Source organism: Podarcis gaigeae, assembly GCF_964106915.1.
Source record: "Podarcis gaigeae genome assembly, chromosome: 17".
In the NCBI taxonomy this organism is placed as follows: Eukaryota; Metazoa; Chordata; class Lepidosauria; order Squamata; family Lacertidae; genus Podarcis; species Podarcis gaigeae.
The window spans coordinates 788,714-806,263 of record NC_139694.1 but is presented as its reverse complement, the minus strand read 5'-3'; the positions used below and the strand labels follow the sequence as shown (position 1 = coordinate 806,263).

General features: G+C 48.4%; 1 protein-coding gene across 6 annotated transcripts in view; it reads right to left on the bottom strand.

The window, feature by feature from the left end:
- Positions 1–17,550, bottom strand: part of STXBP5L (syntaxin binding protein 5L) — a 79,426-nt gene that overhangs the window by 22,384 nt on the left and 39,492 nt on the right. For 4 of the 6 annotated variants that reach the window (XR_014559320.1, XM_083718464.1, XM_083718463.1 and 1 more), the window contains 3 exons: positions 16,743–16,868; positions 15,317–15,468; positions 430–501 (listed from right to left, as the gene is read on the bottom strand). Coding sequence is in view for 5 of the 6 variants with exons in the window: in XM_083718464.1 (XP_083574590.1) it covers positions 430–501; positions 15,317–15,468; positions 16,743–16,868 (350 nt within the window). In the remaining variant the exon portion in view is untranslated. The remainder of the gene's footprint in view (positions 1–429; positions 502–15,316; positions 15,469–16,742; positions 16,869–17,550) is intronic. The other 2 variants (XM_083718467.1, XM_083718465.1) reach the window with 1 other exon arrangement.

Here is a 17,550-nt window from a genome sequence, read left to right as displayed (position 1 = left end):
TTTGAGTGTTACGCTGAGGTCTGTCTGTTTTTGCTATTTTGCGTTTTTGTGACTGTGTGGAACCCAGTTCAGCTACTGATTGATCGATTGTGTGACTGAAGTACATCCTTTATTGCTTTCATTTTATGGATCAATGGTCTTGTTAAATAGTAAAATTCATGTTAATTTGCTGTTTTAGGGGTTGTTTTTAAAAGTCTGGAATGGATTAATCTATTTTGCATTACTTTCTATGGGAAAACGCACCTTGGTTTTGGAACAGACTTCCAGAACGGATTAAGTTTGAGAACCAAGGTACCACTGTATAACAAGGCATGTTTCATGCGTCCTCCAAAAAGGAGGAAATGGCATGCATGTTGGATGGAAACACATCTGAGTCAGTCAAACACCGACACCTGACAAAGCACTTGTCCTATTCTTTGGAGAACTTACTCTGATAGGAAGTACGGATCCGTTTCGTTAAATCAGGATAAAAGTTAGACAGGCCACGCATGCAAAAGTTGTCTTGGGAACATGCCAGAATATCAGCAGCAGCAGCAGGCAGAGGAAAGAGTGGGGAAAAAACAGTCCAAAGTGAAAGGAAATGATAAGAGCATCTACATAAGCCCAGGTAAAGGAACCTTCACACCTGTCTTCACAGGCCCCTCTGAGTCAGAAGACACACCAAATAAATTAATTTAAGAACTAAAAAATGTGGAATGGATACTGGAGAGCCAGTAAAAGAGAGTGCAAGTATGTAATGTCTTTTTTAAAAAAGCCATTTCTGAAAGGCTTAGAGAGTTTTGCTGTTCCAAAATTCATTTCATCCTTTTTTTCCAGTAGCTTAATTGCTGCTCTAAAGTTTCACCAGGTAAGCTGTAGTAGAAACTGTCCAGTGGAGTTTGTTGACTACGTAGGATGTAAGGGCCAAAAAGAAACAAAACTACAACATCTGACTACACCTGGGATATTTAAGGTTGCTTCATTTATTCTTGGATTCTCCTTTGCACCTTGGTCAGCCCACCTGTCTCTTATGCCAAGTTTGCATCCTTGTGCCACTGAAAACTGATCCTGAGGACCAAGCATGATGCACAATATCCATAACTGATCACTCAGCTTTCTTGCTAGCTTTGTAAGCAGTCATGGATTTGCACCAGGGTTGTGATACTTGTGCAGGGTTAAACCCTTTGCTCCACACCATTTTCCCAAAGGAAATGAGCCCCTGAAGCTGTCACTAGCCTTTGCTGGAGGGTAGGAGGAGGAAGACAGAAAATAATTGCTGCACTGTGGGCTTATTTCAAGTGAGCAATTTCCAGCAAGGAAATGACTTGGGGAGTGGGGATTAAATCTCTCCTTCCTCAGGTTCAGGAGACAAATCCAAATTCTGCTCTACCCCCAGCTGCTTTTAAGGTCCAAATAGGTATCAGGAAGATTTAAAGATGGATTGCCATCATCATGTGTGTTTGCTCTGAGCTTATAGCATATTTATGAAGAGAAATAGTATTTGGAGAACAGACTTAAGGTGTCCTCTGAACTTTGTACCAATTGAAAAACCAATCTGCTCCCAATTAGGTCAGTGAGAAAATGCTTACTGACCAATGGAAAAACAGAAAGGATGTGCTTTAGTCATTAGGCAACTCCTAAGGTATGTGGATAGTCCTCTTGGAGCACAAGACAAAGATGGGGGAGCAGTTCAATTCAGTTGCATTTGAAGACGAATCAAACCCGAACAATATGAGAACCAAAACACCGCAATCCTTCAAAATTCACACTTCTCCATAATTTGTAACCCAATTCTCCAACCAAACAAGATTTACAAAACTGAATATATTAGGGGGAAATGTGCAAAAGAATGAACACTCTGTTGAACATAACATAAAAAATGCCTTATGTTGTTTTTTGGGGGGGGGCGGCTTGCAAAAAGTGTGTGCTACAAATGAGTAATTCACCCTAAAATGCTGATGACTTTTCAGAATTTTTTTTTAAACAATTAAATAAGTAAATGCAAACTGCTGCAGAGATTTGGAAAACTGAAAAAAGAGAGAGAGAGAGAACTGCTCCTTCCACCCTGGAAAGCGGGGGGGGGGGGGGAATTGGGGATGTTGACTTATCTCCATACTCTCCACATGTTTGTGCAAAAGAATGTATGGATGTGTTTTGGCTGCATGAGTATGTATGCCTATGGGCCGCCTACTTCTGCCTCATCCCATCCACCAATGGGTATGTGTTTACCTGCGAAGCTGCTGGGTCTCTTATGTTTGTCCTATTCAGCAGTATAACTATTTAAAAACCTCACTCCTAGACTACAAGCAGTGGAGGCTTTCGGCCAAATCATAGCTTGACTCCAACCTTGAAAGAAATATTTATTACATTGTTGCCTAAAACAAATTAATTTTTATTTTTCAAAGCATCCAAAATACAATATTCTTTCCCTGTCAGCAACTATCCTGTAAGCTTTGCTGAAGAGTGGATTTCAAACAAGATAAAACAAAAGTAAACAAATACTTGATTCAAAAGAGTAAGCTCTATGCAGAGCTTCAGAAAACTCTATCTAGTGTGATACTATATCTGAAATTTGTGATCTTCATACTGCTGCACTTAGGTACCGATGATTAGATGTTCAGAGTTTGTTTCATTTGCCTCAACTAATGTTTTAAAAGATAATAAAGGCAGAATGCAAATTAAACATTTCTTAGCTTTCTGAAGGATTTAACAAGGGGAGGAATCAAAATGCTAACCAAGAGCACAGCGTAGCTTAGCATGAAAGTTGTCTGTTCTGAACTTCTTAATCATAGAATTGTAGAGTTAGAAGGGACCCCGAGGGTGAGCTAGTTCAAACCCTTGCAATGAGGGAGTCTCAACTAAAGCATCCATGACAGACTGCCACCCAACCTCAGCTTAATAAACTTGAATGAAGAAGAGTCCACCAGCTTTTGAGGAAGTCAGTTCCACTGTTGAACACCTCTTACCACCAGAAAGTTCTTCCTGATGTTTAGTCAGAATCTCCTTTCTTGTAACTTGAATCCATTGGCTCGGATCCTACCCTCCAGAGAAAACAAGCTTGCTCCATCTTCTATAAGACAGCCCTTTAGGTATTTGAAGATGGCTATCTTCTCTCAGCCTGATCTTCTCCAAGCTAAAAATTGTTGGATATAAGCAGTGTCCAGTGCACAGCGGAATGATGAAAAGTACGTGCCAACATGCTCTATATTACTTTATTTACACTTCAAAGCTGGTAATTTACAGAAAAACATTTTTCCCTCTGCCGGAGCAGAGAAAGGCATCCTCTCTCCTCTAAAGCACGGAGAGAATCAACACTGAACTGCAAAGAACAGTGAAAAACAGGAAACCAGTGTACGTCACATCCAGTCTCCTTTCCCGTGAGAAAACCCAACAGCACTTGACTGTGGAATGTAAACATTGTCTTGTGACAAGCACTTCGCTGCTCAGTGAAGGAAGCAGAAACCAACATCCTCCCCCTTTCTGTGAACATCACTGGGCAGCGTGTTCGTACAATATCAGTACAAACCCAACTTCTGCACATAGGTACAGTGTTGATCCCTTGATACAATCTTGGACAATACATCAGCAGGAATTTCATTACCTGGCATATAGGACACCGTTACGAGTCCCTTTTGAATACGTTCCCTAGCATGTTGCAACTTTAATTGCAAGTGCTTCGTGCTTTGCTTACAACCTTCAGAATTCAGCAAAGCCAAACATGCTTTGTTGTCCTGGTAAACCTGGATTGGACATTTGACAGGAATTTTCATGTCTTTGCACAATTGTAACAACCATTCACAATCCTTAAGTGAATAAGACAGTGCATTCAGTTCAGCTTCACAAGTACTTAAGCTAACTGTTGTTTGCTTCTTGCATGACCAATCAAATAGACCCTGATTGTACTTATAGCAAACTCCAGACGTACTTTTCCTGTCTGTAGTGTCACTTCCAAAACTTGCATCTGCAAATATCTCAAGACCACCAGACTTCTGATTGTTAAATCTCAGTCTGTAATGCATAGTGCCTTTCAAATACCGCGCTATGCGTTTCAGAGCTTTCCAATCCTTAACAGTAGGATTGTTGACTTGTCTGCTTAGCAAATTACAGCTAACAGCAATGTCAGGTCTTGAACATCTGGCAATGAAGTTTAGCTTGCCTAGCACACTTCTGTACAGTGTAGTATCAGAAAATGCTTCTCCAGTGTCATCTACCTGATAACCTGTTGTCATCGGTGTGTCTACAGGGTTAGCATCCATCAGGTTTAGTTTGCTTAACACATCAGCAATTTTACGTGACTGGTGTACTAGAATGTTACCATCTTGATTTCTCTCTATTTCCAGAGATAGATAGTTGTTTACCTCACCAAGATCTTTCATGTCAAAGTGCTCTTTCAATTGAGCTAGGGCATTATTGTACATTGTGACATCCTTCCAAAAGAATAAAAGATCATCAACATAAAACAAACAATACAGTTTCTTTTGCCCCTCCTCTTTGACAAATACACATGGATCAGCTTTCCCTTGCTTAAAACCTAGAGAAAACAATACTTCAGTGAGTTTTGTGTGCCAACACCGTGCACTTTGTTTGAGACCATAAAGGGACTTCTTCAGAGCACAAACAAATCCCTGTTTTACCTGTACGCCATCAGGTGGAAGCATATAAAGTGATTCATCTAGAGATCCGTACAGAAAAGCTGTATTCACATCATGGTGACTAATGTGTAGATTCTCTTCTGCAGCTAGCTTGAGCATAAGCCTAATGCTCTCATACCTCACGGTGGGTGAGTAGGTCTCGTGATAGTCTTCACCTGGTACCTGTGCAAAACCTCTGGCTACCAATCTGGCTTTGTGTCTGACTATCTTGCCATTTTGATCTGTCTTCGCTTTGAAGACCCATTTGCTTCCAAGCAGTTTCATTCCTGGAACTACTGGAACAAGGTCCCATGTTTTGTTCCTTTCCAAGGAATCAAGCTCAGCCTTCATGGCATTTAACCATGGCTCAGCTTCCTTTGAATCCAAATCCTGGATTTCTTGGAAACTTGAAGGTTCAAACACCTTCTTGGTGCTTTTAACAGCTGTTACTGCTATCTTAGCAAACTCATCAGCAAATCTCTTTGGAGGTCTGCCTTTTGTTGCTCTCTGTGACCTGCGAATTAGCCTTAAGTCTTCAACACTCTCCTCTTCCTTCTTAGGAGAAAAGTGACCTATTGTGAACAATGGTTCCTCCAATTCTTGATCAGAGCTTTCAGAGGGTCGCATAGAGGCTTTCGCACTCTTGAAATCCTCTGAATCACCCGATTCAGTTTCAGACTCAGACTCAGAACCTTCATCAGTGGGTGTGGGTTGTTGCGGTTGCTTTTGACTATCCTCAGTTTCATCACTGTCATCAGGATAACATTGGAAAATTCCCACATTCTCCCCCCACTTGGCATTGTACTCAACACTTCTTGTGAGCTTAATTGCCTTAGAGTCAGTCATCATTATTCTGTAAGACCCTTTCTGATAACCTAGAAAGATACCATGCAATCCACGCTTGTCTAACTTGGAGTTTTGTGGTGAGTGAACCCACATGTCAGAACCAAAAATTTTCATGTGTTTGATGTATGGCTTCTTGCCAAACATCTTCTCATAGGGGGTACAACCAATCGCTGAAGATAACCTGCGATTATAACTGTAAGTGAAACATGAGAGAGCTTCAGCCCAATAACTCTCTGGAAGATTGGCATCATGCAGCAAGGTTTTTAACCCTTGAAGCAATGTCTGATTTGCTCGTTCCGCAAGTCCATTCTGCCATGGCGAGCGAGGACTAGACAAATCGTGTTGAATTCCTTTCTCAGTCAGAAAAGCTTCAAACTGCTGAGAAGTGAATTCTCCCCCGCGATCACTGAAAAGAGTCTTTACCTTCTTACCATGCACATTTCCCAACCAAGCACAGAATTCCTTGAACCTTGGAAAAGCCTCTGATTTCTGCTTGAGATTGTACACATAAATATACCTGGAAAATGCATCAATGAGAACCATGAAGTACCTGTTTCCACCCAAAGAGGGCGCTAGTGGTCCAACCAAATCAGCATGAACAACCTGGTATGGTTCTGTAGCTTGCCTACTAGACACCTTACCTTTCGCAGCCATTTTTACCTTGTTTGCTGCGCATGCCTTGCACTTCATGTGGTACCTGCAGGGTTTAATAGTCATACCTTCAACCAAGGCAGGCATTTTAGATACTGCCTCAAAATGCAAATGACCAAATTTTCGATGAAAATCGTGAATACATTCTGCATGCAAACTTTTGTCAGAACCTGCAATGCAACAAGTGTCATCCTGCACAACATCATCAAAATACAAAACATACAAACGATCAACATATTCAGCATGCAATACATAATCATTTTTCTTTGTGATGATGCACCTTTTGTTCTTAAAGGAAACGTCAATTTTCCGCTCATTCAGCTGTCCAACGCTGAGCAGATTATGCTTGGCATCTGGCACATAAAGCACATCCTGTATCGATAAGTCCAAACTGTGAAGAACAACAGTTCCGTAGCCTTTACTGGGAATTGTGTGGTCATCCGCCTGGTGAATCGCACCTTCCTGCGGTGTAAAAGACACGAACAGTCGCTTATCGTTGCACATGTGGTGGGTCGCCGCTGAATCAACAACGAAGAAAGATCTAGACGTCTTCTGGACCTCTGCAACCTTTGGAGTGAAGCGTGAGACCATTGCCTTGTGCTGCGTTGTCCTGGACACCGGACCTTTGCCTTTGCCTCGGCCTTTTCCACGCGATGAGCTTTCGCTGCGCTGCTCTGTCTTGGCCCTGGGATATCTGCATTCCCTCTTCATATGGCCTAGACGTCCACACGAGTAGCATTTCACTGCCTTCAAAGCTTTGGCGCCATCTGGTGGTTCCACTGCACTATGGGATGACGTCTGTGAAGTCTCCCCCTTGTTGATGCAGCTAGCACCCCGGCGATCCGCTTCATTCAATATCACGGCAGTATCACAGGCTACTGTGAGTTGAGCATTTGGCTGATTGGCATCAAATTCCCCACTTGCCTCATCCAGCCTTCTGCAGCTAGCCATCATGACTTTGGCATTAGCCTTCTGCGTCATCTCTGCTGCTTTAAATCAGGCTGCTTTATACATGCTGCGTCTGTGTACAGCTGCTTCAATCCAAAAGCAAATTCAAAAGTACTTTCGATTTCCAGCCTCTGCCTGTGAACCTGTGCCTTTCTGCTTAACTGCTTTGCTTATCTGCAGCTGCTGCAAAACCTCATTCCAAAGGCAAGTTCAAAAGTGAAAGTTCTCTCTGCTGTCTTAAATTCATGCTGCGACACTGCTGCAGCTGCTTTACTTTCGATTTCCCCCAGCATAGGAAAAATTTATCCTTCTAGCCTTTTGCCTGTGCCACGGCAAAACCGGCTATAAAAGTTCAAAGTCCAGCCATAAAGCCATTAATTAGAAGCTGGCAGGCTGCCCGGAGCTGTAGCACATACCTCATCAAATCATCTTGACGCGCAGAGATATCGTCCGATCCGGCCCTCTGCATTCCGATCCTTTGCCGGCACTCCAATTCTTTGCTCCTTTGTTCCTTTGCCAGGAGCCCGACTTCTGGAGTCCATTCTCAAAACACTGCGTTTTTCTGGGCCCGGAACCAAATGTTGGATATAAGCAGTGTCCAGTGCACAGCGGAATGATGAAAAGTACGTGCCAACATGCTCTATATTACTTTATTTACACTTCAAAGCTGGTAATTTACAGAAAAACATTTTTCCCTCTGCCGGAGCAGAGAAAGGCATCCTCTCTCCTCTAAAGCACGGAGAGAATCAACACTGAACTGCAAAGAACAGTGAAAAACAGGAAACCAGTGTACGTCACATCCAGTCTCCTTTCCCGTGAGAAAACCCAACAGCACTTGACTGTGGAATGTAAACATTGTCTTGTGACAAGCACTTCGCTGCTCAGTGAAGGAAGCAGAAACCAACAAAAATACCCTCAACTGTTCTTCATAAGTGTCAGGGGTTCAGAAGGAGAGACACAGGAGGGGGAGCAAATGGAGAGTGAGGAGGAGGAGTACGAGGGGGGCGCAGGCAGTGACAGTGGCCAGAGTTATTCCACAAGCCTCTCTAGCGAATCGGAGGACTCACAGAAGGGAGCGCCGGTGGCCAGAGCAAGGGAGATTCCAAGGGAGAAACCTCAAGAGGGAGGGGCCAGCGGGGAGTCCCTGAACAGCAGCTGGAGATCAGGACCAGCGTCTCCATCAGAGCGCAGTGGGGAGGGGGAGTCCCAGGAGTCGGGACCAGTGTCCTCACCACCAGAGGGAGGAGAGGAGTCAGGTTTGGCAACACCCACATCAGGAAGCGGGGAAACGGTCAGAAGGAAAGTCACCGGCTGGGCGCGCGCGCCAAGTTCAAATGTACAGGAGCGCGGCACAGCGGGGAGCCCGGGAAGGGAGCCAGGTCCTAAAGCCCGCCGGAGGGAGGGGCAAGACTCAGGAGGCTCCGCGTCAGAGGAGTCCAGGAAGGAGGGAACCCCAGAGGGCAGAAGGACCCAACGCAGGAAAGAGCAGCGCAAGAGGTGGAGCCGGGCTAGAATCTTAAACTGGTGTGGGTGGAGCAGTGAGTCAGAGGGGACTTAGCCGGTCTAGCGTTAAGACGTGGGCCTGCGCGCCCAGAGCTTGGAAATGGAAACTAAACTGCAATAAAGACTTTTGTATATAATATCCACTGGGCGTTGGTCCTCTGTGAGCTGGGACCTAGCGGCAGTCCTGACAGTAAGTCCCCTCTCCATTTTCACCAATTTTGCAACCTCGTGGAGTGCGGGAAAGCAGCGAGGGGTGAAGATTGGTGCTTCGCGAGCTCACGAAAAACAGGGAAATGACTACCGAAGAGAGGATAGCGAGTTTGCAAAACGCAGTGACGCAGTTGACTGCAGAAATTGCGGCTTCCAGAAAGAAAGAACAGGAAGCAGCTGCTGCCTGCCAGGATCTGCGAACCAGGTTAGAAGTGCTAAGTACACAGAGGCTACCAGCCACCAGACCAGAAGGGATTGGGCTGGGAAACAGAGGAGGGAGCCTGGTATCTCACTTCAATGGGGACCTGCAGGAGTATCCTAACTTCAGAGCAGATGTGATTTATGCATTGCAGCTACTTGACAAAGACTTTAAAAATGAGGGAGAGAAAGTGGGATTTATTATTTCGCATTTGCGGGGGGAGGCAAAATCGTGGCTGCGCAATCTATGGAGAGACAAGGATCCAGCCCTCCAAAATGCGGCTGCCTTCATTAAAGTGATGGATGCGTGTTTTTTATCTGAGATTGATGTGGATATCGCTAGGAGGGAGATTCACGGACTAAGACAAGGTAAAGCCACTGTGAGGCAATATCATGCACGTTTTTTCGGATTGGTGAATGTACTAGCCTGGGAGAAAGAATCGCCTGCCGTCAGAGACCTGTTCTGGGAGGGGTTGAGCGGAGCTGTGAAAGATGAGATCGCAAGGGGGGGAAGACCCCAAACCACCAAGGAAGTGGTGGAACGGGCACTCTCCATTGGGGTTCGGTTGGAAGGACGCCCTTGGGGCAGGGAGGAAGGGCATTTGGGACGCACGCCAGCGAGAGGACTGCCTCCCTTCCCCAAGGAGGCGGCGCGCGCTCGATCCATGCCTCCGCTGGGAGGGGGAGAGGAGCCGATGGAGATAGGTGGTGCTAAGGCTCACTCCACAGTCGGAGCCCTAACTCCGGGAGCAGTCAAGATGAAGCCTCCTAGAGGAACCAGGAAGTGCTACATCTGCGACAGTGCTCAGCATATGGCAAAAGAGTGTCCCCAGCGGTTTCACAAGCATACTGCAGCCGCAGCGACAGTAACAGACGCAATTCAGCAGAGGGAGTCGCAGCAGGAAAACTCCACTGTCTGGCTGGAGATGGCGTCTCTGGGGACCAGCCAGACAAGTCAGTGAAGCAATTCCCAGGGATCTTACAGCCCACCGACCCCCTCCCACCCAAACCAGTAGTGCAGCTCACCGCATCCCTTCAGCTCCCCAATGGGCTACTGGTGGAAATTCCCATCACCGTCGACTCGGGGAGCAATGCAGATTTTATAGACATGCAGTTCCTCCAGCAACATGGCATAGCCCTTCTGCCAGCGGCGGTACCTCTGAAAGTCGTCACAGTGGACGGCAGGGAGCTACTGGGAGGGCAAGTGCTACAGCAGACGCCGCCAATGGTGATGCGCATTGGAAACCACCGTGAGGTCATCAGCTTCAACGTCACCCGCCTGTCAGACACGCCCATAGTGTTGGGAATGAGTTGGCTGGATAGGCACAGCCCGGCATTAGCTTGGTACCAGCGGCAACTGACCTTCGGCTCCTCTTACTGCGCAGAACACTGCATCCTGGCGGACTTGGAAGATGAGGGGCACGAGGATGGACCACAGCTGAACTTGGGCATGTTGCAAGCGGTGCCTAACAAATACAAGGAGTTTTTGGAGGTCTTCTGTGAGAAAGAGGCGGATAAGCTGCCACCCCACAGACCCTACGACTGCAAGATCGACCTCCTGCCCGGGGCGACGCTCCCGACGGGGAAACTGTACTCCATGTCTGAGGATGAATTGCAAGAGCTCAGGGAGTTCATAGATCACAACCTGAAGCGGGGATTCATCCGGGAGTCCAAGGCGGCAGGAGGCAGTCCCGTGTTCTTTGTAAAGAAGCGGGACACGCCCCAAAAGAGGCTGGTCGTTGATTTCCGCTTCTTGAACCTCAAGACCAAGCCCTCAGCATTCCCTATGCCCAAGATCGATGACCTGCTGGCGACGGTGAGGAAGGGTCGCATCTTTACCAAGTTGGATCTGCGCGGAGCGTACAATCTCATTCGCGTACGGGAAGGCGACGAGTGGAAAACAACCATGTTTACGCCGCTGGGCACTTATGAATACAGAGTTATGCCTTTTGGATTAAAAAATGGTTCCCACTGCTTTCAAGCCTTCATGCATCATGTCTTGGCGGGTCTCCTCTACAAGAAGTGCGTCTGCTTCCTGGATGACATCCTAATCTTCTCGGAATCGCCGGAGGCTCACGAGAGAGATGTTAGGGAAGTTCTGCAGAGGCTGCGGGAGCACAGGCTGTACGCCAAGCTGGAGAAGTGCCAGTTCGACAAGACGGAGGTGGATTTCTTGGGCTACAAACTGTCCGACAAGGGACTGGCTATGGACGGTGCCAAGGTACGTGCAGTACTGGATTGGAAGAGCCCACGCAATAGGAAGGAAGTACAGAGGTTTGTCGGTTTTGCCAACTTTTATCGCAAGTTCATCAAGGGTTTCGCCATGCAGACAGCGGCCATCACCGACACCCTCAGTTCCAAGAAGAAGAGGTTCATCTGGACGGAGCAGGCAGAGCAGTCCTTTCAGAAGCTCAAGCAGCTCTTCGCTTCCGAAGAGAACCTACTGCACGTAAATCCCAGCAGGCCCATGAGAGTGGAGACGGACGCCTCAGACAGGGCCGTGGGAGCCGTTCTGTTGCAGCAAGACCACCAGGGGGACTGGAGGCCGTGCGCTTTCTACTCCAGAAAACTCAGCAAAGCGGAGCAGAACTACACCATTTGGGACAGGGAGTTGCTGGCCATACATGCAGCCTTCAAGGCGTGGCGGCACTTCCTCGTCGGAGCCAAGCACACGGTGCAGGTCCGCACAGACCATAAGAACTTGGAGTACTGGCGCACGGCGAGGTTCCTGAACCAGCGACACATCCGCTGGGCGGAGTTCTTTGCAGATTTCGACTTCAGAATTGAGTACATCCCAGGAAACAGCAACGTCTTGGCGGACGCGCTGTCCAGAAAACCGCAGTATCTGGAGGCAGAGGCACCGGCGGCGGCCAAGCACATTTTCACACCACAGGCGTGGGCATGCGCGTCAGCCACGGTGGACCTGGACGCGGTGCGCCGCGCGCTGCAAACGGACTCGTTCGCCCGAGCCAAGATTGAGGAGGTGTGCAGTGGCAAGGCGAGGGGCGACGAATTCCAAGTGCGAGACGGCCTGCTCCTACGCAAGGGAGTCCTCTACGTGCCAGGAGACAGCCTCCGCGCGAAGGTCCTGCAACAGCTGCACGACGCGCCCAGCGCGGGGCACTTCGGCAAGGAGAAGACGGTGGACTTAGTAGCCAGAGACTTTTGGTGGCCTAAGATGCGGGGGGATGTCGCGGACTATGTCAATAGGTGCGACACCTGCCAAAGGGCTAAGCCTGTGCACCAGCCGCCGGCGGGCCTGTTGGAACCGCTACAGACACCGTTCGTACCGTGGGAGAGGGTAGCCCTGGACTTTGTCACAGATCTACCCAGCTCAAGGGGCAAGACGGCAGTGCTCGTGGTAGTGGACCTGTTCACCAAGATGGCCCACTTCATTCCGTGCGCGAAGGTGGCCACGGCCGAGCAGACCGCTAAGATGTTCATAGACCACGTGTTCAAGGTGCACGGCCTACCACGGTCTATTTTGTCCGACCGGGGGCGCCAGTTCATCTCCAACTTCTGGCAAAAGCTGATGGGATTCCTGAACGTCAAGGTCAGCCTGGCGTCGGCGAGACACCCGCAAACTAACGGGCAGGCGGAAAGGGTCAACGCCATCATGCAGCAGTACCTGAGATGCTACGCGAACCAGCAGCCATCGACCTGGGTGGACTATCTACCGTTGGCCGAGTTTGCCTACAACAACACGAAGCACGGGTCCACGGGGGTGACCCCATTTTTTGCCAACTACGGGAGGCATCCCAGAACCTTCCCGGGTCTGGACACAGTGCGGGAGGGGGAGCCACAGGGAGCAGAGGAAGTGGCAGCGGAGTTGCAGGAGATCCATGAGCAGCTCAGGAGGCAGTTAGAGTTGGCAAAACAGGCTTACAAAGTGCAGGCAGATCGACACAGGAGGGTTGGGGAGGACATCCAGGTGGGAGACTGGGTCTGGTTGGCAGCACAAGCAGTTCCAGCCAGATCGTTAGCCAAGAAGAAACTAGGGCACAAGCAGCTAGGGCCTTACCAAGTAGAGGCGCAGATCAACCCAGTGGCCTTCCGGTTGACACTCCCGGAGGGTTCCAGAATGCACCCGGTCTTTCATAGATCAGTGCTCACGCCCTACAGAGAGCCCCACAGGTTTCAAGCACCGGGGAAGGCGCCAGACCCGCTCAGAGAAGCGCCCAAAAAAGGGGGGTCGCCGAAAGGGGAGCCACTTAATGAAGCCACTGAGATTTTAGACTCAAGGTGGGGGGAGGACGGGATTGAATATCTTCTCGCCACGGAGGACACCCCGGCCAGCGCCAACAGGTGGGTGCCGGATTACGCAGTGGAAGAGCAGTTGCTCAAGGAAGAATTCCACACACTTTTCCCGCACAAGCCTATGCCGGCGGGCTTTTTCGAGGATTGTTTGTTCACACCCACACTCTCGGCCAGCACTTTCCGGGGTTTCTCGTCAGCTGAGGACTCGGCTCCGGGAGGCAGCTCTCCGGAGGGATCACTTTCAGGTTTTGGCACGGGGGGATCTTATTGGTGGGAGGACCAACCCGAGGTGGGCTGGCGCAGAGACATGCCGAAGGGGCCCTGGGAGGTGGACCCCCATCAAACAACAGGGGGAGGAGGGCTCTTGGGTGATTTGGGGTCGAGCGCAGATTTCGAGCACACCGCGCAGGAGATGGAAGCGGAGGAGGTCGTCGTCGACGAGCCCATGGGGGACTTCCCGGACTTATCTCGATGGTTGCAAGCCTCAGGGGACGAGCTGTATCCTGGACTCACCCCTACAACAATGGAGCACCCGGAACCCGCACCGGAAGAGGGGGAGGGGGGAAGGGGGGGCTTCGAGGGGGGGATGGATGTCAGGGGTTCAGAAGGAGAGACACAGGAGGGGGAGCAAATGGAGAGTGAGGAGGAGGAGTACGAGGGGGGCGCAGGCAGTGACAGTGGCCAGAGTTATTCCACAAGCCTCTCTAGCGAATCGGAGGACTCACAGAAGGGAGCGCCGGTGGCCAGAGCAAGGGAGATTCCAAGGGAGAAACCTCAAGAGGGAGGTGCCAGCGGGGAGTCTCTGAACAGCAGCTGGAGATCAGGGCCAGCGTCTCCACCAGAGCGCAGTGGGGAGGGGGAGTCCCAGGAGTCGGGACCAGTGTCCTCACCACCAGAGGGAGGAGAGGAGTCAGGTTTGGCAACACCCACATCAGGAAGCGGGGAAACGGTCAGAAGGAAAGTCACCGGCTGGGCGCGCGCGCCAAGTTCAAATGTACAGGAGCGCGGCACAGCGGGGAGCCCGGGAAGGGAGCCAGGTCCTAAAGCCCGCCGGAGGGAGGGGCAAGACTCAGGAGGCTCCGCGTCAGAGGAGTCCAGGAAGGAGGGAACCCCAGAGGGCAGAAGGACCCAACGCAGGAAAGAGCAGCGCAAGAGGTGGAGCCGGGCTAGAATCTTAAACTGGTGTGGGTGGAGCAGTGAGTCAGAGGGGACTTAGCCGGTCTAGCGTTAAGACGTGGGCCTGCGCGCCCAGAGCTTGGAAATGGAAACTAAACTGCAATAAAGACTTTTGTATATAATATCCACTGGGCGTTGGTCCTCTGTGAGCTGGGACCTAGCGGCAGTCCTGACAATAAGTCTTGATTTTCAGACCTTTTATCATCTTGCTCATCCTTCAAGATCACCCAGAAACGTCAATTGCTTCAGATCACAGTGGCCAGATTACTAGGTAAAGGTAAAGGGACCCCTGACTATTAGGTCCAGTACTGACCAACTCTGGGGTTGCAGCGCTCATCTCGTTTTATTGGCCGAGGAAGCCGGCGTTTGTCCGCAGACAGCTTCCGGGTCATGTGACCAGCAGGACTAAGCCGATTACTAGCTGGGATTTTATTTATATCTCATGTAACCCCTGCTTTAAAACCAGCTGCACTGGTTGCCATTTTGTTTCTGGGTCCAATTTAAGATGCTCATGTTAACATTTAAAGCTCTAAATGGCTTAGGCTGCATCCTTCTTTACAGATCGTCTCAGGTGTTAAGATGGCAGAGAGGTCCTTCTTCACAGCTCCACTGCCCTCAGAAGCTTGGGTGGGGTGTGGCAGCCCAGGAGAAGGAGTTCTTTAAAAATAAATAAATTTCATGTCATGTTTTAAATTGTTGTAACCCACTACACAACCTAAGGGTGAAGGGTGGGTAAAATAAAATAAAATAATAATAATAATAATAATAATAATAATAATAATATCAGTACATGACAAGCAGTCTGTCCGGTGCTTTTCATGTCGTTATGAGCTTTCTCTCAACTAGCACACATGCATTTTTAACCCATTCCAAAAACTGCAGGCAACAAGAAAAAATGCTGTCCAAGTTCTTCCTACCTGTAGTAAACTGCTTGCTTCTGCGCGGAGAACGAGGCTGGCGTTGATAAGGATCACTTGACCCATAGAGCTCAAGACTCCCCATGCTCAGCAGTGTGGTCTTCTGCATAAAATCCACAACAGCCAAACCATTGCAGTTTCCAAAGGCAACTCTGTGGAAAGAAACATTCTTCAAGGACACTGTGCTTTGGTATTATCTGCTTCAAGCAATGATCCAGCCACAGTTAAAGGAAGAAGTTGGGTTATGCATGACTCTTCATTCCATTTACGCCCATCCCCAATCAAATGCTTCTTGCGATGTGGAAATACCACTCCAACTCTCATTCAATTGACGCTGAAACACGTCTGTTCACCCTGATCGTGCATTTCATACATACAATACACAGCTTGCCATGAGCCTGGATTCCAGTTTCCCAGCTCAGGGGACTGAGGCCATGGAGCTGCAGAAGAGCTGGGTGATGGGATTGTCCTCAGAACCACCCTTGGATGTCCTCAATGCACTGGAAGCTCCAGCACAAGAGAAACTCATCGCTCCCACCTCATGAGGCTGCATTGTCATTAGGGATGAAAATTCCACAGATCTCGGATTCCAAAGTGGACTCACCTGATTTAATCCAGGCAGTTCATGACCCAGATCAAATCATGTCTACTTTAGCCTGCTTTAGGGTGCTCTAGTGCTGCCTCTGATAGATTTTTTAAAGAAAAATGTTCTCCTTTTATAACACTCCAGAGGAAGTCATCTGGCCACTTACAGCCTGCTGTGGCTAACATGCGGGTCTTCTTGCCACCACACAAACCACACACTCTCTGGGAGCAATGGGGCTTGATTGTTGGAAGAAGAGCAGCAGGCACCACTCAGTTAGTAACCAAACCAAGGGATAATTCTGTAGATAGTTAGGACTCAGAAACACTTATGCTTGCCGTGTGCCTAGAAGGCATGTGTCTGAGCAGTTTTGCCATTCTCCTGCTGCTCCCCCCCCCCCCGGAAAAACAAGCTCTTTAGCACCAAAGGACACGCTGCAGTGCAAAGTAGTGCAAGCAACCTGGCAGAAACATGATCTCCTGAAGAAAATTAAAATATTTTGGGTTAACTTATGTTATGTACTAAGCTTGGATCCTAGAACAATAGGCAAGTAAGATCCTAGAATGCAACAACTGATTGGCTTGCAGGAGAAGACCAATCAGGCACTAGGAGGAAGTTAATCAGCCTATTAGGCTGGTAGGATCATAGAATGCAACAACTGATTGGCCTGCAGGAGACCAATCAGGCTTCAGGAGGGAAGCAGAATCAGCCAATCAGACGGGACTCATTGTGTAAATAATGTATATAAAAGCCTGAGGTTTGGGGGGCAATCAAATCACTGTTTTACAAGCTGCAATAAAGAGCATGAAATCGCTACAGGACTCTGAGTATATTTCAACTTACAAGCCGTATGCGGAGTTTGCTGCTAGGCTGGTTATCTGTTGGGGAGAGTCGCCATCAGCGCACACCAACTGAATAACAAGGACCGCTTGGTAACCAGGAGGCATCCTCACAGCACGAGTCTTAACACTAAGAGCAAAAGGACAAACTGTGAATAATAATAATATTAATAATATTAATAATAATAATTTATTATTTGTACCCCGCCCATCTGGAAGGGTTTCCCCAGCCACTCTGGGCGGCTTCCATAGAAACCCAAAATACACTAAAATATCACACATTAAAAACTTCCCTGAACAGAATGACCAAGCTATACCAGAAGACAGAACTGTAAAAACTACTTGGCGAGAACGTCCCGTTGCATTACCTCTACTCTCATTTAGGGTTGGCAAACATCCGGAATGTCCTGGACACATCTGGAATACTGCAGCTGCAAGCAGTGGCCAGAGAGAAATAGGCGAAATGTCTGGGAACATCTGGATGTTTGGCAACCCATGTGGGCAGTGTATTTTTTGCCGATTTTCCTCAGAAACGTCCAATTTCTTTGCAATTTTCCTCCAAAAAAAAGATAGAGAAAGCTCAACAAATTTTCTGCCTGGATTTTCACTCTTTGAACTATGGCAAGCCTGCTTTCATTGGTTGTTGTTGTTATTATTATGATTTGGTTTCTTACCCTCCCTTCAGCATGAGGTTACACCTATTTCTAAATATAGTAATTTAGAAAAAACTAAAGAGATTTCAATCAACAGAATAGGGTGGGTCATAAAAATACATATCTAATGTATCAAAGGCCAGGGCAAAGAGGTGTGTC